At 39.9% G+C, this 26990-nt stretch overlaps 1 protein-coding gene across 9 annotated transcripts in view; it reads left to right on the top strand.

Moving 5' to 3' along the window:
• The window catches only part of MAP4K3 (mitogen-activated protein kinase kinase kinase kinase 3), a 97698-nt gene that overhangs the window by 31920 nt on the left and 38788 nt on the right, over window positions 1-26990 (top strand). For 7 of the 9 annotated variants that reach the window (XR_010372089.1, XM_064446621.1, XM_064446622.1 and 4 more), the window contains 10 exons: window positions 165-212; window positions 2397-2439; window positions 3079-3151; window positions 5506-5637; window positions 5926-5988; window positions 6072-6153; window positions 6253-6363; window positions 9949-10024; window positions 11038-11096; window positions 13738-13800. Coding sequence is in view for 8 of the 9 variants with exons in the window: in XM_064446621.1 (XP_064302691.1) it covers window positions 165-212; window positions 2397-2439; window positions 3079-3151; window positions 5506-5637; window positions 5926-5988; window positions 6072-6153; window positions 6253-6363; window positions 9949-10024; window positions 11038-11096; window positions 13738-13800 (750 nt within the window). In the remaining variant the exon portion in view is untranslated. The remainder of the gene's footprint in view (window positions 1-164; window positions 213-2396; window positions 2440-3078; window positions 3152-5505; window positions 5638-5925; window positions 5989-6071; window positions 6154-6252; window positions 6364-9948; window positions 10025-11037; window positions 11097-13737; window positions 13801-26990) is intronic. The other 2 variants (XM_064446625.1, XM_064446623.1) reach the window with 1 other exon arrangement.

Below are 26990 nucleotides of genomic sequence, written 5' to 3'. Positions count from 1 at the left end.
TGAATTTGCAAATGCAGTTTGAATACACTGAAATATAAGAATGTTTTTCAGTCAGTGGGTCTTTTAGATGATTGAATTGGATCCTAAATATATCTGGTAATTAAATAAGAAATTTATGTAAATGAAAATATTGGACTAAATTATTATCTAAATATTTTATGCAGGGACTATATTATCTTCACAGTAAAGGAAAAATGCACAGAGATATAAAGGTAAGTAAAACCTGAAGGGGATTTTCGTGTTTCTAAAATAAGCTACATCACCTCTTTACTGCTATTTATCAAGTTGGGGGATATTTTTAAATATGTAGGGTTTTTCTATCTATGAGAATAAAATAAAATTTTCTGCCCAATGGAAGAAAAAAGTCTTTCTTTAAAATGCATGTATGGAAAAGGTTTGTTTCCATTTAAAATTAAAATTGAATTTAAAATTAGAAGTCTCTTAATTGGAGCCAAACATACTATTTATTTAGACCAGTGCTGTGAAATTTAGGCATCAGCTAGTCTTCAGAGCAACATCTGTTCAGATAGCTGTAAGTGTGTGCTCTGTGCAAAAGGAGAGGTTTGGTCTTTCCCACAACTTACCATGAAGCTCAACGTACCCTTCTTTTTGAACCATCTTGTAAGCAGAGCTGTTGCTCTGGCTTCTTGCTTCATTTCTTGCTGAGCAGATTGCAGGGCAGTGACTGCAGTTCTGCGTGATTCTTGGAAACTACTTCTGTCCCCTCCCTCGCATGCTAAAATTAGAGTGTACCACAAATCAGGCTCTTAACACTGATTTAGTTAAACCTTCATCTCAACAAAGCTGTGTCAAAGGTGGCTTGTTCAGACTCTTACACTCTTTGTTATAATTTCCTTCTGGTGCTTCCTATTGACTTTTTATCCCTGGAGTTTTACCCACTTCTTGCCTTTCCAAGCTCTTCCTTGCTCAGACTGCAGCTTAAACTTGGCAGGCTTCCTCCCAGAAATCTGTCAGTAAATTATCATATTCCTTTGTGTTGTGTGGTGGGTTGGTTTTGGTTGGGTGGGGTTTTTTTCAGACTAGGGATGCCAGTGTGTATAATAGCAGCTTCAACTGTAGATGCCTTAATGCACCCTGATTCCAAGTTGTTCTCACTGACTGCAGGATATTTGGGTTTTAAGCAATCATAAAGAAAAATTCTGAATGAAAGGTTACTTTGGGCACAAAAATTAAACATTTTTCATTATACGTTATCGAATGCCAAATTATACTTGTAAGGATACAGTGCATAGATACTTGTTTATAAAGAGAACTGTGCAGATAAAAAATGCTTACAGTGCTTACATTGAGAATTTTTTTTAAAAAAAGCTGTTCTTGTGAGCATGGAAAAATACTGTCTTCATGTGCAGATCTCCTGAATTGTGTTTGCTTCCCTCAGTAGCTAAATTATGTATTTAAAGTATCTGCCCTGTTTGTCTTGAAAGGTGAACAAGGTCAAGAGCATGTTAACTGGACTGTCACACTATTTCCCAGGCTCCATTTATAAGGTTCATTAACTATACTTGTGTGGTATTTGCCAAAGCAAGCTGCATTTTACTGCAGGCCTGACTTTTCCTTTTCTGTGAAAAGCCATAATCTGTAAAAACATAGTTTTCTGGAGGCCCATCTGTGCTGCCTTTCCATCTAGTTTATGGGCAGTGCTGACATTTGAAGCTGTGTTTAGCTAGCTCTAGCCTTTGCTCAACTCGGCCTGTACCTGGTTTCAGTCCTCAGACCAGGTTTGTTCTCAGTCCTTTTATGTTGTAATTTTATGGTACCAACTACTGCTTCAGGTTAGTTTTGATTATTGAACTGAAGTGAGTGGTACATATAGCCACAGAACAGCAAACTGTTCAAATGTAGCACTAACAGAATCTTTGTTGCATAAGGTCAGAAACAGTTTTGCTAAACACTTGAATATCAAGGCAGGTGCTTAAGGCTATAATTATAATTATTATGGCTCTCAAATAAGACAAAACCAGCTCCTACATATGAAAAGAAAATAAAATTACTTCTGCTTTGACCTTTAGAGTTCCTGTTTCCTTTCAGTCAGTGTAAATAGATAAAAAGTAAGAGTCCACAAGCACAGGCAAATCATCATATTCTGCTTTTTGAGAGGGTTTTCTGTACAATGGAAACTCTGTAGTACCATAGGCTAAAGAGTACTAAACTAAAAATGAATGAGAAACCCTGTATATCAGAGTTTCTTTATATAACAGAATGGCAACTTGCTAATTTCACAAACATTTCCTTGGTAAGGCTGCAGATTTCTTGAATGCACAGTCCTTGGTTTGTCTTTGGCCCCTAGTTTGCCATAAAATATCACATAATTTTTTTTAATATGGTGTCGGAAGAATCTGCATGTTTTAATTCAAGTATGCCTACTTTTTTTTAAGGGAGCAAACATTCTTTTAACGGATAATGGACATGTAAAATTAGGTGAGTTAATACAATTTGGTGTTATTAACAGATTTTTATGTGCTCTAAGAAGCAGTCTTCTGTATTTTATTTAATGATGTAATGGTTCATGTAAGGAATTAGTGAATATCAGAATTCTTTTTCTCTTGCTGGCAATATCTAACTGCACAATCCACTTAGTGTCTGAGGAGTAATTGGAGTAGTTTTGGAACACTGAGTTAAAAGACTTTCTAATGTTGTATGGGCAAGGTAAAAATCAAGTCACAGGGTTTTATAAATTTTTAGTAAAGTCTACTTCCAGAATGCTTATGTGTGAAATGTACCTTGAAATGTTATCTGAAAGAACCTCTTGGATAATACTAAATTATGTACTTTATCACATTAAAACACTACATGTAACTGTTAGGACTGCTCTTGTGCTCATGAGGGGCATGTTTGTGTGCAGCCTGCATATCTGTCAGGCAACTGGGAGGAGCTGACCGATGGTATCTGAGATATACACCAAGTTTCCATATTTGCTTTTGTTATTTATTTTTCTGTTAAATATTTCCAGTATATTTAAGAAACACTTACAGTGGGGAAACCAAACTTGTGTTCATTAACAATTAATTACATAAAATCAGTTATTAACTGTTGTTTTGTTTTTGCTTTTTTTAATAGCTGATTTTGGAGTATCTGCACAAATAACAGCTACAATTGCCAAAAGGAAGTCATTCATTGGCACCCCATATTGGTAACTGTGTTTTATTTGGCCATTAATATAATAGTAACATATATAATAGTGTTGAAAAATGGTGATAAAAGCATGCTACCTCACTTTCTGGGTCCCTTAATCAATAAAGGCTGTGTCAGACTTTCTAGTGATCATCTAAATCCTGCATTGGCTGAGTACCAGAAAGCACGCTAAGGCTCTGAAAAATTGAAAGGCTGTCTGTGTGCTGCTATCATTGTTGACTAACGTATCTTAATTTAGTCAAACTTAAAAACTATCAACAATTTGGTTATTTTTGAGTCTGATCTCTTTTTTGTTGTTGTTGTTTTCCCTGATTTTCCTTTTGGTGCTTTATGTTTCTTCCCCTCCGCCCTAGATACATCTTTTTGGCAATTCCTCAGCTGATGAAGTTTCATTTGTTTGTCTCCACAGTTTCTTCTGCCACTTGTGATATGTTTCCTCTAAGCCATTTTCTTCCCCCCACCCTCCTTGCATAAACTGATTGAATTCAAATGTACATTTCCATTCTGTCTGTACTGCATCTTTGTTATTCCCTCAGTGAACTAGTTTGCACAATTTATCATTTAAAAAGTTCAGCATTTTATTTTCTCCTCATTGTACTGGAAGTGGTTGTTCCCTTTCGCCTTGAAATTAAATGACACACATTCATCACAGTAAAATAGCACTTTTGTTGTATGTTTCCCAGAAAGATATTCAAAATTCTGTTGTCTGACAGCATAGTAGGTACAAGATAAAAATGTGCGTAATGAAAAAGCCCTACATTCAAGTATTCAGTCTTGAAATAGTCAAGCACAGCATTTTTAGCATTCTTCTGCAGTGTAAGTCATGCCAAGGTATGGATTCACTTCCCTTTCAATATAACACAAATACCCATCAGTCATGATTGTATAATTGGTTTCTGTTTCTCTTTCCTAAGATGTCTGGGTGGCTTTAGTCCTGGCCTGTATGACTGTGTAACTTTCAAATTGTGCCGGGCTTCTCAAATGACATGTCATAGCCCTAAACAATAACTTTGAAATCATTACATAGGTTACATGCTGATGAAAAGCATCAGTATTTCTCTGCAAAGCCTCTCAGATTTGAGAGGAGAAGCAAGGAAGTGAAATTGCTGAGATTGTAGAGAAGAAAATTAGTTGGAAAGAAGCAGCGTGAAGGTTTTAGTGATCATTAGAGGTGTCTGGGCAGGTAGGACTATGGTGCTTGGATGGGAGAGAAATTAAGAGCAAAATTGTTATACAGTGTCTTTAGTTCTAATAGCCCTACTGTTTACCCTTGTGCTCCTCCTCCATGTCTTTCTAAAGTTAACCCAGGCTCTCCCTCTATCTTGGTTAACTCCTTCATTTTTGATTCAGAGAGATTGGGGTTTTTGATGAACTCTCGAAGAATTTTATGTAAATACAGTTTAACTATGCAAACTTGAAAATAAATTGTACCACCAAACCTGATGATGTTTTCAGATCTACAGTTAAGGATGTCTGTATTTAAATAATGCATCGTTTGAGATGCTGCCCGCTGCTTTACTGGAGTGCTCATTGACACTCATCTGTCTTACCTATATTGAGTTACATTTCCAGTTCCACTGCTACTTTTCAAGTGATCTGAACTAATAAAGTTCAGAGCTAAAAAATATTAACATTCGCCATCTGTTAAAACTATGTGGAACCATCAAATCCGTAATTCGCTTTGGCCTTTCAAAACATGTGACAATGCCTAGTGAATAATTTTATTTAGGTATTCCTATTTATGTGTCAGTTATGTTTGTTAATTTTTGCCACCTGAGGATGTGAAACTACTTTGTTAACTTAAATGAGGTCTTCTGACATTACAGCAAGGCAGACTTTACAAATGAGTGCTCTGTGCAGAGGTGACAATGAGTCTTCTGGTCTCATGCTTTTAAGATACAAGAAACCTGATATTTTGTTACCTTTTTTGGTTAGAATTCTCTTAGAAGTCAGTTGATCGCTTGCTGGGGCAATGTGTGGATTTAGGTATTATTTGGATTTTATTGTAGTTGAAGAATTATAGCTTAGGCTCTTTGGTTGTTGAGTGGTAGTTTGTTGTGTGCCTGCAAAAAAGTCTGAGACAGATTGGTTTCATCTGCTTACTGCTAAACAGCTGTTTTGGGAACTGTCTATTAGTAACTTGAAGGTGATTGAGAAAAACTTCATGTATACGTTACATAACTTTACATACACACACACACACACACGTGTATATGTATCCACATGTATAAATGTATATGCTATGAGCTTATAGACTGATAGCTTTAGGGAAAAGAGTAATAAACTGCTGCATACAAAGGAATGTTTGATTTGTGGTGAGAAGTTTATCTAAAAATGGCTTTTACCCTTTAGGATGGCACCAGAGGTTGCTGCAGTAGAAAGAAAAGGTGGCTATAACCAGCTCTGTGATCTGTGGGCAGTTGGAATAACTGCTATAGAGCTTGCTGAACTTCAGCCTCCAATGTTTGACCTACATCCAATGAGGTTAGTAAGCAGTTAAAGCTTCGTGGGCAAATACAGCTTTGTAAATTATCGGTTTGGAGTAGTGGCTGTGTGTGCTTGTGGTGTTTGGGGGGTACTGCAAGGGTATTGGGTTGTACGGTTTTGACAGAAATTGTAACAATTCTTTTTGGTGCATAAATGCATCATGCTGTTCTGGCAGCATCTCTTAAAACGATGGACTTCTTTCTGCCAACTAAATAATGTATTTAATAATTCATCTCATATATGTATTGCAACGTAAACCACAGAAATACTGTTGGTTTTTTTCAGAGCACTTTTTCTAATGACGAAAAGCAACTTCCAGCCTCCTAAATTAAAGGACAAAATGAAATGGTAAGTACTTTCCTGTTTCAGTAGATAGTGATCATGTATTTCTCTGGGCAATTGATGCTAATATTTATCACTTCATTTTATAGGTCCAATAGTTTCCATCATTTTGTGAAAATGGCACTTACAAAAAATCCTAAAAAAAGACCTACAGCTGAAAAGTTACTACAGGTATAAATTTATGTATGGGATTTTTAAAAGTTATAATATTAAAATATGCTTAATATGAGTGTTGGAATTTTAATATATGTTTTTCTTTCTGTATTTCAGCATCCTTTTGTTACCCAACCATTAAATCGAAGTCTTGCTATTGAACTTCTGGATAAAATGAATAATCCTGATCATTCCACTTACCATGATTTTGATGATGATGATCCTGAGGTAGGAATATGTTCTAATCATAGAATCAGATTAAGTTTTCATTTGCCAACAAACTAAATTATTATGATTTATTGAGCCACAGGATACTTTGTGATCTGGGAGTAGTCTCAAGGGTTGCTTTTACTTTTGGTTGTGCTGCTCTGTCACACATACAGGCACTTAACAAAATCATTGTATCTGGGGGAGAAAAGCTGAAAAAGAGATGTAAACACTTTAATTTTGTTTATTGTTATCCTTCAACAATTTTGCAACAGTAAATGTGGCCTACTTCTCCAGTCCTGAGTTCTGTCATGCATTCTGCTTTCTGTTTCTTTGGGGAATTATGTTTCCATTCATATGCAAAGAAAGCATTCATAAAAATCGTTTTATACCTTTGTAGAACTTGTTCTTTTGTTCCTATTTTACTTTCTTATGAGAAGAAGAGAATGATCCTGTAGTTGTTTTTGTCAAATGGTTTGCTATGTGTTTCTTGAAGATTATATTTTCTATTTTGGAATACTGTGAAACTTAATTTCACTTAAGGTTTTGCCAAAGGCAAAGTTTCTGATTTTTCTGCTTTAATAGCTGGGGAAAAAAAATAGCATGCTTATGTAAGATGATAAACAGCACAAGACTGCAGTGTTTAATAAAAAAGAGAAAACAGATATTCTGTTATTGCATCCTGTCTTCGTACTTATCTGTATGTTAGTGAAAGTCTTCCAAATGTTTACAGTTCCCTAACTGCTGATCTCTTGGGGGGGGGTAGGAATTAATCCTTTCAACCCAAATGCCATTGATTCGTTAGTTGCATACTTGTGTTTTACTTTTTTTTAATGGATAAACTAGTCTAAAAATGCCTTCAAAGGAAAATAAGCTTAAAAGAAGCAGCTACTTTAAGATACTGATTTTCAGATTTTACAAATTAAATGAGCTTTTACCGTCTGGAACAACAAAGACACACATGCATCAAGTGTGTCTTTCTTAGAAGTTCAAGATTCTCACCAGTTATTTTTTGTACCATGTTATGTTGCTTCTTTCAATTTTTGATGGATGCATTCTGGTGATTATCACAAGTACAGGAGTGGTCAATCCCTGGTGAAATGGTTAATATGTAAAACCAAAACTAAAAACATGCATTCAAGTTATTTGGGTGTAATCAGAAAGGTCTCCCCTTGATACAGCCATTATTCATTTGGCAGCAATATCTGTAACTGACTTTTTGAGTATTTTTCTCCACAAAACTCATGAAGGACCTCATTTGGTTTCCCATTCAGTCAAAACAGAAACCTTGTCTTTGGGACTTGGGAAATTTGGAAATCCTGTCCCATTTGGGATTCTGCTTTCACTCCCCTAAGCATAAACCTTTGGAGTTGTTGGTGACTGCCTGCTTACCACGTTTTTGTGACAGTGACTCTCATGATAGATGTGATATTAGCTGGAAAGGTTGCTGAGAGGAAAGTGCTGATGTTTTTTCCTTAGCACATTGTAAGTTTTGTGAATAAGATTGATCTTGAGATCTGTACTGTGATTAAAATCATGCCCAAATGGCGTTAGTGTTGGGAAGCTAACCCACCTTCCTTTGTCCTCTTGCACAGCTCAGGTGTCAGCTGTTTGTATCTGTTGTCAGCGTAGGTCTTTCAAGGTGACTTGAGGACTTTGTCGGCATGACAGAGAGATGAGGATTTGACTCCTTCCAGTAATTCTGTGGTCATGGAGAAGGAGGTGTGAGGGCAGGCTCTGCCTGTTGAGCAGTAGAAACATCTGTGGCAGGATGCAAGGAACTAGCACAATATTGCTGCAAAGGCAAAAATACCTCCCACCCCCACTACAGTCAGGCTTCTGCTGCTGGCATTACAGGTGCGCACACATCATGTGCAAGTGGGCAATGCCTCTTAATAAAAGATTATTAAATAAATATTAAATATTTATAAATAATATTTATTTTAATAATTATTATAATAAAATAATAAACCATAATAATATATAATGAATAATGTATAATATAATATATAATAAATATAATAAATTCCTATTAAATTAATAAATAATAAAGATAAGCAATATTTAATTTAATAAATAAATATTAAATTAAAAATAAAGCGACCTTTTAGTATTTAGAGAGTTTGAAATACTGAAGTAGAAAATCAGATCAAACTTTGAAACACATCCTGAGCTACAGTAAACTGTTTTTAAAGCTCAAAATAACAGACAATAAACAAAGCAGGACTGAGGAAGGGGGGAGGTTTGGCATAAATTACGAGAAATGAAAAACTGCCTGTGAGATACATGGTATGTATTTACACACCCATAATCTGTTAAGTCTCTCCAGTTTCAGAAAAGACCAAAGTGAGCATAAATGGGAGGTGAAACACAACGTACATATGTGTTGGATCCTAACATAAAGCAAGGAAGTAGTGTGCGATGAGGATGGGAGAAGGAAACAATGCTTTCAGATAATATTACAGGGATGAGTTGCTGAGCTATTCATGACTCTGATAGTACAGCAGTTAAAGTTCTCTAACTCTGTCATCACTTCATTAGTCAAAAGTTGCCAAATGAAGATTATATTAGTATAAATAAAAGCAAAGTTAACATACCAGCACATCAAACTTCTGACACTATTGTGTCAGATTACTTTAATTAAAAGTTGTTTTGCTGCCACATATTCAAAACAGAAATGTAGTGAACATGTGCTTTTCAGAGATTATTTGGGCTAACATCATGGAGAATGAACTTTTTTTTCCTAAAAAGTAAGATTTCATTGCAGATAACATACTGAGAGCACAATGTTAGGGTTTATGTTGCTAATTTTAGGGCCTGATTGTATATTGTCAGCTCGTCTTGTACCCTCAAGTTATAACCTTAAGTTATAATTTCTAAGAGAACCTGCAGTAGTGGATGCAGTAGTGGATGTAGAAAGAAGACAAAAAATCCAACAGGGACAATGAAAAGAAAGCTAAGTCTTATGGTTCATGTCATTTCATCCTGTAGACAACTAAATGGAAATCTAGGGAAAAGATAAAAATGGAAAATAAATATGAAGGTCAATTTGTAGAAATTATGGCATTGCTCTTGCCACACAATACAGGAGTACCAGGAATACTCCCTTCTGTTCAGCTCTGAAAACCTCAGACTAAATTCTCATCTACTTAAAGAAATTTAACTGATGACTTTTTAGGAATCAGTTTAGGTTAGAAGCTGGGAAGATGATTGGGTTATCTAAACGAAGGAAATGCTGTCAGTAAGTCGGACTTAGTCTTACTGCTTGTTTTGGAAACTACCAATAACCTTAAACTGATAGGCACAAAAAGGAAATGTTATCTGAGCAAAGACAAATGCTGGCTAGCATTGTCTTTATTTGCTCAAATCCAGTGTTTTAAAAACCCTTATATTGAAATTCAGGGCACTCTACAGATGAAAAAGTCTCCAGATAATTCTAGTGTTAATGTACAAAAACGTACATCCAATCTTTATTTTTAGCTTCTGCTTGATTTATTTCTTTTTTTTTCATATTATGCTAAAGAAACCTTCTGAAAACTAGGTACACAATATTGGGTTTCAAGTGAGTATATTTTGGTGCTGAAGTATTTTATTTTTCTCTTCTAGCCTCTCGTAGTGCCTCACAGAATTCATTCAACAAGTAGAAATGTGAGAGAAGAAAAGACACGCTCTGAAATAAACTGTAAGCATGTGTAATATGACAACATGAGATATTCTTAAATATTGTGTTTGCTTATTTCAACCGGGCATCTGACATATGTAGAAACATTTTTAGTGATCTATAGGAAAATAAAAACTTACAGTGTTTGACTTAGGGATAGAAGTTCTAGATGACTATGCAAAAGAAATATTAGTATAAAATATTTGAATACACCCTATGTTAGCACTTCAGCAAATCTCACTATTGCTTCATCTTAATTGGACAGGACACAACCTGAGCTCTTCTGAGAGCTGACTGGTGTTGCTTCATGTGCCACTCCAGCAAGGATATTTAGAGTGATGCCAGATTCTGCTGGGTGACAAGAAGGCAGAGGAAGATTTTTCTCTCTTAATTTAGTATCTTTGTGTAGTTTTTGCTTTCAAATTGAAACAGTCATATAGAAATCAGGAAAGGAGGAGGTTGATCACTGGACATTAAAAGCAGACTCCATCCCCCAAATTGTAGTCATTCTTTTGCTTGAATTAAATTAGAGCAATGCTTGGAGCTTTAGTTGTCTTTTCCTAAGCTAAAATTGAGGGGAGGAGTGTTAAAGAGTATCTGCCAAAGAGCTGTCCTAGAAGATATGATTAGCTCTCTCCAAACTTCATTTAAGGCCCTTTAGTGCTAGTGAATCTATCAGAATAGATCCAAAAGTGAATTCACACAATGGATGTGTTTTTTTCTATAAATGATAGCTGTATTGCTCCTCTAAAGAGGGGACTTCACTGCCCTATTTGCTGAATGGTTTTCCTGGTCCTTTTGATGAGTACATGGGGGAAATTGTGATTGTGCTGCCTTTGTGATAGAAGAATACTCTCTGTGCCCATTAGTTTCTAGCAGGCACAAGTTCCCTCTATGCATGTCTCAGAAGTTTCCATCAGTGGGGATATGATGCACTCATTAAACTGGATTTTTCTTTTTTGTTAGCCTTTGGAGCTAAATTTTGCCTAATTACAGTATAAGTTAAATTCTTGTTTTCTTTTTCTCCTCTTTAGTTGGTCAAGTAAAATTTGATCCACCCTTGAGGAAAGAGACAGAGCCACATCATGAATTTGTGAGTAACAAGCAGCATGGGTTATGCTTTGCACATTATTCCCTGCAAATATCTGTGGAGAAGAAATCCAAGATGTGTAGCATACTTCTTTAGTGCTACCAAACTTGCAGCAATTTTTCTGACAAGTCGTGACATATTAGTTCTAAATTTTTTGGTGCCGTTACACTATATGCACCAAGACTCCTTATTTGTCGGCTCTGCCAGGTGTGATGTATGTGCTAAGCAACAGCCCTTCGTCTTGTGGGTTTCCTCTATTCTTTATACCTCATTGCCAAGTATATAATTCCCCTTATTTATAGAGTTATTTTTTTAATCGTAGTATTACTGTGCATACTCAAATGTTTCTCTTGTGCTTGTATTGACAATGATTGATAATGGAAATAAAATTGAGAGCCTGGGAAAGAGGTAAGATGCATTTTAAAAAAAAATGGATATTTGTGGGTTTGTTATTTTCCCAGGCAAACAATCTTTCTGTGGCCCTGCATCACACCTGAGCCACACTGAAAGTGGCAGTTGATGTATTCTGTTAAAGGTGTATTGCCAATGTTTTCTTCCTATGGACCCATCAGTACAAGGGGTATGAGAACTGAAGCAGTGAGGGAAAAGGCATCTGTGCTGTCTAACACACATGATTGCAGTAGCTTCCTTCTTTTTATGGAGACTGTTGCTTTCCACATTTGTGCATTTGGACAGTTCCTTCACTTTTCTGGATAAAAAAGACACTCCTTTGCTTCATTACTGCAGACTTCTGTGTTCTGTTTGTTTTTCTAAGGCAGGTGTTAAGGTGAAAAAGTTGGCTTAGTGCATAGATGGGAGGGACATTGGCTTTGCTCTGAGCTGGTTTTGGGAAGGGTGCATACCTAGCAATGTACTTCCTCTTCTATAGTCTACAAACCACATGAGTGGGATTTCTGACACAGATTTCCTTGTACTGCTTTGTAGTTGTACTAAAATCTCCTCCCTGGTGCCTTGGCCTTTGGTAGTGTGTCAGCAGGCTCTGGGTCTATGAGGCTGTATATAATTTTGCTCTTCCTCAGCGACTGGCTGCACAGGTAGTCTGCAGTTTCTGGTGCCTGCTAAAGATAGAGGAGAATAGCTTACCAAAGCACACGTAAGACTTAGGCAATTATTTCAGATATGTTATTTAAACCTTGACATAACTGCATAACAACATCATTTAGGAGTTCTGTTTATACAAGTGTTTATTAAGTATGGTAATGAAGTCAGTGTTTCTACTATAAACTCATCAGTTAACTCAGAATGATTTTTTTAACTGATTCCAAGTTATCCTGGCTTTGCTTCCTTGTTGCATTGTTTGGATTATAAAGAAAATACAACTGGTAGCATCATATAGTTCAACTTACAATGCTTTTGGTCCTTAGGAACTTCATTTACACACACAGAATCATAACTGCAAAAAGATGTTAATGGAGAAGCTGAAGTTTTAGTACTTTTTCCATTTAGTTTTTGTTTTATCAGTCACTGGCTATACAAACCAGTTAGTGGACAACTTAATGGAGCAGAAAGTTGTTTTCATTGCACCTTAGGACCTGAGTTACTAAACGGGGGAGAGAGATTTTCTGCAGGGATTAAAGCACAACTTTTGAGACCACTTCTTTGGCAGGTGTTCTCAGAAGGGAGGAATCGAGCCTTTTCCTACCTTGTGCATTAGTAATCAGGACCTTTGCACTTTGGAATCTCAGAAGCTCTTGCTGCCCCAAGAAGGGACTTGAATGATCCATATTAATTCTGCTGATAAGGAAATATCTTAGTATTGTCTATTTCTGTCAGAGTTTGCATATTTGAAACCCATCCAAAGACCTTGCCTCATCTCCCTGTGTGTAAGGAAGATCTATAACTGCTTGTTTGGACCTTTCTGAAGAGGGAGATTAACTGCTTCACTGCTCATATCAGAATGAGGCATGCAGACCTGATGTGTCCTTTCCAGATAAAACAGAACTATGATTTTAAAAATTATTATGTCGGGTCTAGGAACCAAAGAAAAAACATATTTTGTTGTCAGACATAGAACCAATGGATGATTTAAATTGGCATATCAAATGCAAACAAGATGTCTATTTCAAAGAATGGATGCTTTAGCAAAGAGAGAGTAGACTGAGGGAGAAGTTTGTAACAGTCTACACACTCTGGGAGAGAATGGAAGCAGGAGCAAGAGATGCCTGTCGCTTCCTCTAGCAATAACAGTGTAGATCCCTTTTCATTAAAGCAGTTCTTCTGACCCTTTTGCTTCTGTCTCACTAAAGCATGCTTAAACTTTGTGCTTATTTACTTATGGGTATGAGTGCACAATCCAAAGGACTGGACCACTGTATCATGATGGGTTGTTGATGGTGTGCTGAGATGTTGAACTGGTACATACTTGCCTCTTGCTGAGGCAGTTTGTCGCTCATTACCGCAGCTCAGGTGATGAACAAAAATTGTTTTGGTGTGATCTGGTCGTGTTTGGTAATGTGGCGATACCCTTAGCTGTGTTTTACCCCCATCCCCAAACTGTCTGAACATGGTTTGAGTTTTAACTAAAAACTACTTTTTTTTAGCAAGAGAATTTCCCTTTATGTATACTTGGCTTTCAGTTACTATGTAAATAACTTGAATTTCTTGATCTCTATCTAATGAACAGCCTGACAGTAGCGATTTTTTGGACAATTCAGAAGAAATGTACTACACTGCGAGATCTAACCTGGTATTTTCATCTTATGCCTTTCTTTGTCAGTGTTAGTTTTGTCTTGGTTTTCCTTTTCCAAAGGTCATGTTTTGTCCTATTGTTGTACTGGTGTTTTCATCTGTGTAAAAGCCATTCAATATAAGGATTAGTCTATATGTGTATTCCTGTAATGTAGGAAGGAATTCTTAGTATGTGCAGTGTTGAAAGTATTTAGCCCGTATTTGTGTTTAGTTGAATCACTTGTAGAAGGGGCTCAGTAATTATGCACTTGTTCTAATTTCTTTATTTAACTGCCTTACAATGCATAACTTGTTAGTTTTTTGGAGGGTGATTAAAAATAGAAGAGGCATTCTCTTTGTATTTTTGTCGGTAGTTCCTTTAAATATTCCTATAAAAGACTATAAAATTATATAAATGTAAACCTCTGAATTCTCCAGATGGTAATTATGTTACAGAATGAATGTACACTTAATACAAATAACAGGAAGTGGGGTCATAAGTGTTTTCAATGGCATTTGGCGTTGTTTATAGCCTGATACATTTTCCAAATTTTCTCTTACTGCACTGCTAAAAAAATTTGGTCATTAGTATTTCAGTGTAGAAATTACTCTACAGAAAGTGACTTTTCTTATTTCTCTGCTCTTTAGGCACTCTGTAGTTAGAAAAGTAATGCCTTTAAATTCTGGCCATCTTCACATACTGTTGAAAAAAATGAAGAAACATTCTGAAGAATGAAGAGCATTATTCTGCTAACTTTCTTTGATTTGTGAGATGTTTACTATAAGTGCACTGAGGGTAAAATAGAAAACTGGGGTGTTTGGGAATGTGTTGTTATGTTTTTTATGTTTTTTTTTCTTTTGTATTTTGTTTGTTCTGGCATCAGTTGGCTTGGTGTGACTTGAATCTGCCAATGCCATAGTTACTGAGAGCTTAGGCTCTTCCCCATTCTTGGAAGGAATTTCCTCTATGGCTTGATTAGAAAAATGTTTCACAAATTGTTTTGAGACCAGTAGCTTAGATTTCTGTGTATGTGGTGGGAACACCACCATCCTGTGCAACTGCTGTGGTTTTGGGAGTGTGATTTTGGTTGTTCAGTTTGGTTTGCTTTTGGTTTTGTCTGTTTAACACTTTTTAAAATATGTCTTTTTCGGGTTACTTTCAGTGTTGTTGCATAGATAGAGGAGCCGATGAGAAGAGGTGCTATGCTGGACCTTGTTCTCACCAACAAGGAGGGGCTGGTGTGTGAATGTGAAGGGAATGTGAAGCTCAAAGGCAGCCTTGGCTGCAGTGGCTGTGAAATGGTGTTCAAGATTCTTAGGGCACCAAGGAGGGCACAGAGCAAGCTCACTACCCTGGACTTCAGGGGAGCAGACTTGGGCTTCTTCAGGGATCTGCTTGGTAGAGTAGCATGGGGTAAAGCCTTGGAGGGAAGAGGGGCCCAAGAAAGCTGGTTAATATTCAGGGATCACTTCCTGCAAGCTCAGGAGCAATGTATCCCAATGAAGAGGAAGTCAGGCAACAACACCAGGAGGCCTGCATGGATGAACAAGGTGCTCCAGGACAAACTCAAACACAAAAAGGAAGCCTATAGAGGGTGGAGACAAGGACAGGTTGCCTCGGAGGAATATAGAGAAATTGTCTGAGTAGCCAGGGATTGGGTTAGGAAAGCTAAAGCCCTGATAGAATTACATCTTGCCAGGGATGTGAAGGGCAATAAGAAAAACTTCTATATGTACATTGGTGATAAAAGGAAGACTAGGGAAAATGCGGACCTTCTCTGGAAGGAAACAGGAGACCTGGTTACCTGGGATATGGGGGAGGCTGAGGTACTCAATGACTTTTTTGCCTCAGTCTTCACCGCCCAAGTTCCAGAAGGCAATGGCAGGGACAATGAAGAACTGCCCACTGTAGGAGAAGATCAAGTTCAAGACCATCTAAGGAACCTGAAGGTGCACAAGGCCCTGGGTCCTGAGGGAACAGGTGGGTGAAGTTGCTAAGCCACTATCCATCATATTTGAGAAGTCATGGCAGTCTGGTGAAGTTCCCACTGACTGGAAAATGGGAAGCACAACCCCCATTTTTAAAACGGGGAAAAAAGGAAGACCTGGAGAGCTACAGGCCAGTCACTCTCACATCTGTGCCAGGCGAGATTGTGGACCAGATCCTCCTGGAAACTATGCTAAGGTACATGGAAGATAAGAAGGTGATTGGTGACAGCCAACATGGCTCCACTAAGGACAAATTGCGCCTGGCAAATTTGGTGGCCTTCTACGATGGGGTTACAGCATTGGTGGATAAGGGATGAGTGACGTCATCCACCTGGACTTGTGCAAAGCATTTGAGACTGTCCCGCACGGCATCCTTGTCTCTAAATTGGAGAAACATGGATTTGGTGGATGGACAACTTGGTGGATAAGGAGTTGGCTGGATAGTCATGCTGAAAGAGTTGCAGTCAACAGCTTGATGTACAAGTGGAGATGAGTGACAAGTGGTGTTCCTCAGGGGTTGGCACTGGGACTGGGGCTGTTTAACATCTTTGTCAGTGACATGGGCAGTGGGATTGAGTGCACCCTCAACAAGTTTGCTGATGTCACCAAGCTCTGTGGTGCAGTCGACACACTGGAGGGAAGGGAAGCAATACAGAGAGATCTTGACAGGCTTGAGAGGTGGGCCTGTGTAAACCTCATTAAATTCAACAAGGCCAAGTACAAGATCCTGCACATGGAGAATGGATTGAGAGCAGCCCTGAGGAGAAGGACTTGGGGATGTTAGTTGATGAGAAGCTCAGTATGACCCAGTGATGTGCAGTCCAGAAAGCCAGCCATATCCTGGTCTGCATCAAAAGAAGGGTGGCCAGCAGGTCAGGGGAGGTGACTCTGCCCCTCTATTCCACTCTGTTGAGACCCCACCTGCAGTACTGCATTCAGCTCTGGGGCCCTGAACTTAAGAATGACATGGACCTGTTGGAGGGCCATGAAGATGATCAGAGGGCTGGAGCACCTCTCCTGTGAAGGCAGGCTGAGAGAGTTGGGGTTGTTCAGCCTGGAGAAGAGAAGGCTCCAGGGAGACCTTATAGCAGCCTTCCAGTATGTGAAGGGGGCCTACAGGAAAGCTGGAGAGGGACTTTTTACAAGTGCATGTAGTGATAGGACAAGGGGTAATGGCTTTAATCTGAAAGAGGGTAGGTTTAGATTTGATATAAGGAAGACGTTCTTCGCTATGAGGGTGGGGAGGCACTGGAACAGGTTGCCCAGAGAAGTTACAGAGTTGGTGGATGCCCCATCCCTGGCAGTGTTCAAGGCCAGGTTAGATGGGGCTTTGAGCAACCTGGTCTAGTGGAAGGTGTCTCTGCCCATGGCAGGGGGACTGCAACCAGATGATCTTTAAGGTCCCTTCCAACCCAAACCATTCTGTGAGTCTGTATGTTTATTTTTCAGATGTCAGCAAGAGGAAAAGATTATACTTTTTCACAAGCATAATATATTACCTATTGTTGTTGGGCTCTTTCCCATGCTGTTCTACTGGTTTTATAAAATACCTTATGAGCAACAACTCTTTTTGCAGAGCTGTGTGTCTCTAAGGTCCTACCAAAAAAAAAGATTATAAGAAAATTTTGGGCAGCGTGAGTAATAAAAGGTATACAGTCGAGGTTGAAAGTAAATTTGGGGGGTGAGAGTATTTTTACCTATCACCTAGAATTTTGCACAGCTAGATGAATCATATGGCAGTTTATGCAGTCACCATGCGCATTGCCTTTTAAAAATTTGACCCCCGTGATGTGGTTACCCTTAAAAATCATTCCTCTCCTTTTCTTCTTCCCCATCCCTCCACCTCTGTGCTCCTGAAACAGTTACCTGGATCTGTCAGAAGAATGGACAAATTCAGTACAGGTCTTGTTTGCAGGGAAAATTCAGTGTCCAAACAGCAGTATCCCTTCATGCAAATGGCAAAAAGACAATGACAAGATAGTACTTCTTTAATCTTCTACAAGTATACTCCTTTGATTCATATCTAAATAAATAACAATGTTTTGCTCTAGGTACAGGGCTCTTCTCTTTTTCAGCACATCTTTTCTACATCTTTTCTACTTTTTCTGCAACTAAGTAAGTTTCTCAGGAATCTAGTTGGGTACCTTCCATCATTTGAGATTTTCTTGCACATGTTCGTTCCTGTCATTTAGAGTTCCTCATGTTCCTATTCTGGTCATTGCGCTGTGTTTTGGCAGCTGTTTTCTGATGATCTCCTGTGCCTTAGAAGCAGCAGAGGTATGCTGGACTCTTAAAAAGGTCTTATCTTACCTGCACGTTAGACTTTACCTAGGGTAGACCTCAAACAAACACTTCTCCCAAATTTTTCACTGTCTTTGTGTGCTTTAAAAGCAGTTGTTTGGATACAGACTCAAATAAGTGGGAGAGCTGAGCATTGCATTTGTAGTGAGCTCAGTAAATGGTCTAAATCAAAGTAATTTTTCTAAAAGTATGTACACATTTGCTCTACAACAATTTTTAAGTTTTATGCTATTGATCCTTGGAGAAGCACCTGAAAATCCAATGGCTAACTAAACGTTTGATTGTTCATCCTGTATTGCGGCAGACACCCCAATGATGGTCTTGGGAATCTACATGAGTTGGCATAGTAGGACCAGATTTCTGTTAGTTAGAATATTTTGCTGTAATTAAGCATTTTTCAGAAGTAGTCTCAAGTATATGACACCCTAAGAAAAATGTGCAACTTTTTTCAGACTATTTTTTGTACCAGATCAGTTCCCCTTTCAGGTTCCTTGTGAGGAATGGCTGTGTCAGTGTGGTGGAAGGGGGTGCATGGGGCAGAGAGAAGGTGAGAGTAAAAGCTGTTAAACCCAGCTTCTGTAGAGCTGTTGCTGTATCTGTAACTGTGTCCACCTCTCAGAGGAGATGTGTTGTACTTATGAGTGGTGGGATCTGTCAAGGGGAGTCTGTATGAGAATTTGGCTTCTAGTCCCAGAAGTCTCGTTTCTGAGAAGCAGAGCTTACTGTTGTTCTGATTCAAAACAAAAGGTCATGTTGAGAAAATAAAAATATTTTTGTTCAGGTTATCCTGATCTGTAATGATAGTGGCAAAAAAAAATATAAATCTTTCTTCCCTTTCATAGTGAGCTGTAAAGTAATTCCAGTTCATATACAGTAGACTGAACTGCATAACTTGTTAAGTTATAAATACCATCAGAGAATCCCCAAAAAGATGAGGTGGGAAGGAACCCCTGGAGATCTCTAGCCTACTCCTGTTTTAAACAGGAGCAACCTCCAAGGTAGATCCAGAGATTACTTTGGGCTTCTCCAGTTGGAAGTTTTAATCCATCTCAGGATGGAGACAAGTGAGCATCTCTAGGCCCTGTCCCAGGTCTGCACTGCTCCCACGGGGATGAGTTTGTCCCTTATGGCCAAAATTTGCATTGCTGGCACTTGTGCCTGTTGCCTCTTGTCCTTTCACTGTGCATCTAAGAGTCTAGTTCTGTCTTCTCTATAATGCCCTGTGGGATAGCTGAAGACAGCAGTTACTTTATCCAGGCTACAAAAACTTTGTTCTTTGAGCCCTTCCTATTGTGCCATTTGCTCTATCACTTAAACAATTCTAGTGGCCTTCTTCTGGCTTCCCTCTAATCTGTCAACGTCTTTGTCCTGGGAAGCGTGGAACTGGATGCCACATGCAGATGTGGTCTCCAAGTGCCAAACAGAGGGGGTTAAACCCCTTCAGCTACACTAGGGTTACCCACCTATACCCCAAGTCTGTGCTGCTGCTGTGTAGTAGGAAATGGGGGGAAAGTGTCTAAGGGTTTGGGATGTGGTTTTTGCTCGCTCTTTTCCTTCCCTGTATGTTTGGGTATTTTCTGCCTTGGTAAAAGTAATTGGGAAAATAAGACGTTCAATTTTATTGCTAGGAGGCAGTTTAAAAATGCTGTGTACGATTGCCTGTTGCATTGAGGCCTTACTGTAGCTAGTTAGGGTAGTGATGTTTCATTATTTCTTATGGGTATGAAATAGTGCTGTTTGTGCTAAGTGGGCATTCATAGGCAAAATGAATAGAGAACTGAAATACAAGGGAAGAGGGCAACAGTGGTTGTGTAGCAGTAATGCACAGTAAAACCTTAGTCAGTCACCATGGAAGAATTATATTTAGCATGTCTAAAAAAAATACATTAACTTGCTATGCTATTTCTGATGTGTTAAGCTATCCAAAGAAAATTGAGAATGCACTTTCTAATGAAATAAAGGCATTAAAAAATATAGCATATGCATTAGGTAATATTGGGCACTTTAAAAAATTAATATTCTCTTTTGTGAAGCAGTGTGATAGGAATCGCTTAATCATTTTACTGAGAAGTAGAGATGTCTATGTGCCTTCTTGTTTGATATGTTAGTAGTCCAAAACTGATCTGTATTCTTTGAAATTCAGAGTTACTTCAGAGTTACTTTGTGGATTTAGTCTTAAATTTGTCACTTCAAATGCTCTTGTTTCTCACTAGATTTCAGGAACAGCAAATGTAGGAAGTAACTGTGAATTGCCGGTTCACTGTATACATTCAGTTTTGTTTTTTGAAGGACTGAACACCTAAAAATAGATTTCCAGTACAGCGCAGTCCTACAGAACAAATTACGAGCGTAAGACTGTCAAAGTTACAGGAACAATTAATTCATCATGAAAGTCTGCAGAAAATAAACAGCAGGTTTTGAAATTTAAACTGCAGAAGGTATTGTAGATTTGATCATTCCTGGGGAATTTGTTTCACAGCATGGCCTTACCACCAAATTTGTCTTTGCTTTGAGGAAATCTTTATACTGTTTTTAGTCATTTAAAGATTTACTTTCCCCATGTGGTTTATCTGAAGGTGTGATTTGCCTTCCTGTGTGACTTCTTAATTTAATATTACCCAGGCTGTTGAGAAGAACTGGTAATTATTCTCTGTATTGCCTTTCTATCAAAGCAATCATTGCCAGCAAATGGCACTCTGTCTTGTACACAGTTGTGTTGGTTCAGGAATGGGTCACTGGTAACCTGAGGCTGAATGCAGAATAATCTGGGGTTGCATCTCTGATGTAACACCAAGGTTATTGACCTCCTGTCATTCCTACTGGCTGTAGATCTTGAGACTTTCTTGGAAAATATGTCTAGTCATTCAGATTTATTCTGTGTGAATGTTGTCTGATCAAAAAAGAATTCTAATTAACTAATCTGCATTGCAAGTATGTTAAGTGAAAATACTAATGTGGATTTATAAAGTTGTCGGATTACTTTAGGGAAGCAGGAGAGGTAACAGCTTTTATTGAGCTAATTGTTGTATCACTTAGTAATTAATGCTAATCTGTTCTTCCCAGTGGGAATCCATACCTGTTAATATTTTTGTTTTGTTGAAAAATGTTCTCAAATTATAACAGCTCACTGGAGGCTTTGAAGGATACTTGCAGTATTTACCAATGTTTTTGTATCAAATATGTACCTAAAGTGTTTATAAAATGATAACATCTGGATATATTTGGAATAGAGGGTACAAGAAAAAGTGTGTTGCAGTTCTTAAAAGCTCTCTAGCTCTCAGTATTTATTTCTCAAGAATACAAAAGAAGGCATTTCCCTAGAAAATAATTACTTCACCCCACATTTGGAGTGAAAACTAGCAATATTTAAAGGGCTTAGAAGAACACCAACAAGCTAGTTAAGGCAAAAAATCTACATATCCGGTTAGAGTCATAGTCAAATAAATGTTAATAGGCAGCACAATAGTAAACTGAATCAAAACAAAGCTGTTGTCCTTTTAAAGCGATTAAACCTAAACAATTCTGGCAGATGTAATTTTTTTCATAAAGGAAATTCCTGTAGGGCTTAAAAAGTCTGATGACAGATCACAGAATCACAGAATGGTAGGCGTTAGAAGGGACCCCTGGAGATCATCCTGTCCAACCCTCCTGCTTGAGCAGGTATGCCTAGAGCAGGTTGCACAGAACCGTGTCCAGGCGGCTTTTGATTATATCCAGAGAAGGAGACTCCACAGCCTCTCTGGGCAGCCTGTTCCGGTGCTCTGTCACCCTCAAAGTAAAGAATATTTTCCTCATATTGAGGTGGAACTTCCTGTGTTCCAACTTGTGCCCATTGCCCTTGTCCTGTCATTGGGCACCACTGAGAAGAGTCTGGCCCCATCCTCTTGACACCCACCCTGTTTGTTGCCCTCCTGCCATGCCCAGTCCTGAACCCCGCCATCTCATGGTCACTGCAGCCAAGGCTACTCCCAACCCTTACATCTTCAACCAGACCTTCTTTGCTTGTTGGTATAAGGTCCAGCAGCACATCTCACCTCGTTGGCTCCTCCACCACCTGCATCAAAAAGTTATCCTCGATGCTCTGCAGGAACCTCCTGGATTGTGCATGCCTCACTGTGTTGCTTTTCCAGCAAATATCAGGGTGGTTGAAGTCCTCCATGAGAACCAGGACCTGCGATTACCAGGCTACTTCCAGCTGTCTGTAGAAGGCCTTGTCGACTTCCTCTGCCTGATCAGGTGGCCTGTAGCAGATGCTTACAGTAGCGTCACCCATATTTGCCTGCCCCTTAAGTTTTACTCATAAGCTCTTGATTCTTTCTTCCTCCACCCCTAGGCAGAGCTTGATACATTCCAGTTGCTCCTTCACATAAAGAGCAACTCCCCCACCTCACCTTGCTGGCCTGTCTTTCCTAAAAAGTAAGTAGCCATCCATGACAGCATTCCAGTTATGTGAGCTATCCCACCATGTCTCTGTAATTGCAATGAGATTGTGGACTTGCAACTGCACACAGAACTCTAGTTCCTCCTGGTTTTTTTCCCATGCTGTGTGTGTTGGTGTACAGGCATTTCAGAGAGGTAACTGAGCATGGAGATTCCCCTGGAGGTGTGCATGAGGATCCACTATAGCCAGGCACACCCTTGAGGTGGGTGGTCTTCTGATTGTCATCTCATGAAGCAGTTACGGCACCTTTGTTGCTGCTCTGGTTGGCCTGGCTTATTCTGCTTATCTGGTTGGATGCAATGGCATCAGTATTATCACTTTGGACCCCGCCCCCCGAGTCCTTCAGTTTAAAGCTTGCCTCACCAGGTTGGCCAGCCTGCTGCCAAAGATTCCCTTGCCCTTCTAGACAGGTGGATTCCATCCCTCCCTAACAAGCTATGGTTCCTGGGGAATGTACCAAAACCCTAGTGACAGCACCAGTCACATAGCCAAGATTTTATTTGCATTATTCGTCTGTTATTGTCTGCCCATTTTTCTCCAACTGGTAAAAGAGAGAAGATGATGTCTTGGGCAATAATACCACTTGCTCCCCCAGGGTTTTTTAGTCTTCCCTCAGTTCTGCCCAGGCTCTGGCTTATAGCATCATTTGTGCCCATATGGAAGAGTGACAGCAGATAGTAATCTGTGCTCTTGACAAGTTGTGGCACGTTCCCAGCGATGTCCTGGATCTTAACTCTAGGGGAGCAAACCTTTCGTGATTCCCAGACAGGTTGGCAGGTGGGTTCCTCAGTGTCTTTTTACAGAGTCACCCACTAGAAGCACTTGTCTCTTCTTTTTACAGTATCCACTCTGTGCTGCTGGTACAGTCGCACCTTGCAGACCTTGCTTGTGAGCGCCTACAGCTGTTAAAGCTTCATATGTGCTGTTGGTAGAGATGCTGGAGGGTGGAGACTGAAGCAGAGCCCTGCTTTTGTAGGTCACCAGGGTCCAAGGCGCCACATTCTCAGTGGTGTCCACTACAGGAACACGGTTCTGAAACCACCTATGTATCTCCACATTGATCCCGCTAATACTGTGCAGCCGTTTAACTGTTTCCTGCAACTCAGCCACGTGACACAACAGATCATCAACCCATGCACACTTTGTGCAGGTACTTACCTTTTCATGAGGAGAAGGGTTTGGACACTCGCTGCAACTTACTATCTGTACTGAAGCCTCATTCCTTACCAGTTCTGTCTGGGAGGATGCATCAGACATCTCTGGGGCTTTCTCTGTAGCAAGACTGTTCTTAGCTCTGAGGCAAGTGCCCACTGTTTTGGCAGTGACCTAGAGCACTTCCCTGGTCTGTGGGCCTATGAGCAGGGTGCAACGCCCTTCTGTACAAACTGCTGTGCCACACCCTGTTCACAGCCCTCCTGGTCACTTGCACTCACTTGGGCTGTTTATATTTCCCGTGGTTATTCCTGGCAATGCCCAAGCTGTGCCAGCCTTGCTCACAAGAGCTGCCAGGACCTGGTGGGCCTCTCTGCTCTTCCTTGGTTTTCCCTGGCTCTGGGAACCTACCTGTCTGCCCCAGGACTTACTGTTGCCACTGCTATGTTTGCCACCGAGAGGAAGGCTCCTTATGTTTTATGGGGGTTTGCTAATTTTCTCATATTAATTTTCCTGTCATTGCTGTACAATACATATAGTTGTACATTGCACAGTGTATAAACTAAAATCAACAGACTTTTCGGTTCTGCCCACCATAAGATCTTCCCTGAAGTTTCCTGCTTTTGATTAATATGATTTTGCAACACACAGACAACATGCTTGTCAGTTCAAGGTGAAAATCTCAGATTTCATTATACTGATCTGTGGTTATTTTTCTCAACAGCCTCCTAGTCTTTGTTCTAGCATCCTCTTACATAGACTCACACGACCTGTTTAATCTCCTTGTTTGTGAGTCTGGTGCCATCTTATGTTTCCAGTCTTGTTATTTTCTGCTCTAGAGCCTGAATCCTCAAAATACCTGAGCTTACATGTGGAAGTTTTTGAGATTGCATAGAAGTAATATAAGTACTCAGAGTCATGAAAGTTGAACCTGTGTTTCTTTGTGGTGGATTGGAATACATCAACTGGTGGTGAGGACCATCCAAAAGGAACTGCCTGGATAAGGTGACAGATTGGGAGTGATGAAGAGACTGAAATTGCAGAGGGCTTAGGATGGCCTTCTTTGAGGGAAAGGATACTTGCTGAACTTGTTTGGAGCAAGGAGCAGGAGGAGTCGAGATTGGGGCATAGGAGGAGAATTAAACTGTGAAGAAGGAAGATAAGGATCAAAAGAAGATATGGATCAAAGATACCTACAACTGAGGCCTGACCCCTTCCACCTGCAGACCCCAGGACAAGCTCCTGGAGAGGAGCAAGCCTTTCCTCCCCACTGGCACAGCCACTTGTGAGCCCTTCTTCGCTGTCACCTAACTTTCTAGCTCCACTTTCTAGCTAGTCTAGGGGGAAAGCTGGGTGGTCCTTGTGAGTTAGGTCCATAGAAGTGGATGGAGTTTGGTGGTTTTGAGGTTTCTTTGTTTAATTCTTAAAAAAAAAAAAAAAAAAAAAAAGTTTAATACAGTTGGTATGAAGATTGAAAAGTCAGTCTCTCCATGGTTCAGGAAATGCCACCATCAGGCTTGCCTTTGCAAATTTTGTTCAACCCTCTGATCTATGCATTCTTTTATATCAAGTAATTATCAGTTACATATTGTTTTTTCCACAATATCTCACTTGTCTTTGGAAAATATGGAAAGCCACTGAAGCAATCAAGTACTACAGACAGCTGTGGTAGAAACAGAAACACCTGTGGGGAAAGTATTAAGCTTTACAGAAAGAGTTGAGGGTACAGTAAACTACCTGGAACTCCTTGCTGAGCTTAAAACAATACGCATAGCTTTGTATTAAAGTGATTGCCCTTCAGTCTGGAGCTGAAAACTGTGGCTTCTGCTTTATCAGCTTGGAGCACTGGCAAACCTAGTGTGAGACTTTTCCTCTGATTTTCAAAAACGCCCTTTTCAGAGATCAGCTCCATGGGTTTTCATCATCTAATCCAAGCTTATTGCTCTTACAGCTTGGTTATCTGGGCATATTTCTGAAGGATGTTGTGCTTTTGATACAGGCTGCAGCTGAAAGAGGCCTGTTCGACAGCTGATGTTGGGAGACCTTTAAAATGTTTCCTGGAAAGGAGCGATGTAGCTCCATTTATCGCTAACTTTAGGTGATTGTCCCAGTTTTGGCTGGGATGAAGTTAATTTTCTTCCTAGTAGCTGGCATAGTGCTGTGTTTTGGATTTAGGATGAGAACAATGTTGAGAGCTGCTCTGCAGGAAGATCTGGATAGTCTGGAAGAGTGGGCCAGCAAGAACCTTCTGAAGTTCAACAAGGAGAAGTGTAAGGTCATGCACCTGGGAAGACATAATCCGGGAGTGCAGCACAGACTGGGATCCACCTGGCTGGAGAGCAGCTCTGTGGAGAGGGACCTGTGGGTCCTGGTGGACAGAAAGCTCAACATGAAAGAACAGTGTGCTGCTGTGGCCAAGAAGGCCAACAGGATGCTGGGTTGCATCAAAAAGGGCATCGCCAGCGGAGATAAAGAAGTCATTATCCCACTCTACTCAGCACTTGTCAGGCCACTCCTGGAGCACTGTGTACAGTTCTGGTCCTCGCTCTACAAAAAAGATGTGGACAGGCTGGAAGGGGTCCAGAGAAAGGCCACCAAGACGATCAAAGGATTGGGAAGCCTGGCATATGAGGATAGGCTGGGAGAACTGGGTTTGTTCAGCCTTGAGAAAAGGAGGCTCAGAGGGGATCTCATCACCATGTACCAGTACTTAAGGGGTAGCTGCGAAGAAGATGGAGACTCCCTTTTTACAAGGAGTCACATGGAGAGGGCAAGGGGGAATGGACACAAGTTGCTCTTGGGGAGATTCCGACTGGATACGAGAGGAGAATCTTTCACAGTGAGAACAGTCAACTGTTGGAATAATCTCCCCAGGGAAGTGGCTGACTCGGCCACATCGGACACTTTCAAGAGTTGTCTGGACAGGGTGCTGGGCCATCTTCTCTAGACTGGGCTCTTCCTAGAAAGGTTGGACTAGATGATCCCTGAGGTCTCTTCCAACCTGTGATTCTGTGATAACACACTGATGTTTTTGTTGTTGCTAAGCAGTCAAGGTCTTTTCAGCTTCCCAAGGTCTGCCAGTGTGGAGATGCACAAGAAGCTGGGAGGGAGCGTAGCTGGGACAGCTGACCGAAACTGGCCAAAGCGATATTTCATACCATATGATGTCATGCTCACTTTATATAACCTGGGGGGAGTTGGCCAGGGAGCAGCGATCACTTCTTGGGGACTGGCTGGGTGTTGGTCAGCAGGTGGTGAGCAGTTGCATCACTTTTTTTCCTGAGGTTTGTTTCTCTTATCTCTTTTTTTTGTTGTTTTCTGTTGTT

This window comes from Phalacrocorax carbo, chromosome 3 (genome assembly GCF_963921805.1).
Source record: "Phalacrocorax carbo chromosome 3, bPhaCar2.1, whole genome shotgun sequence".
NCBI classification, from domain to species: domain Eukaryota; kingdom Metazoa; phylum Chordata; class Aves; order Suliformes; family Phalacrocoracidae; genus Phalacrocorax; species Phalacrocorax carbo.
The sequence above is the reverse complement of the archived record's forward strand: the minus strand, read 5'-3'. Positions and strand labels throughout refer to the sequence as shown.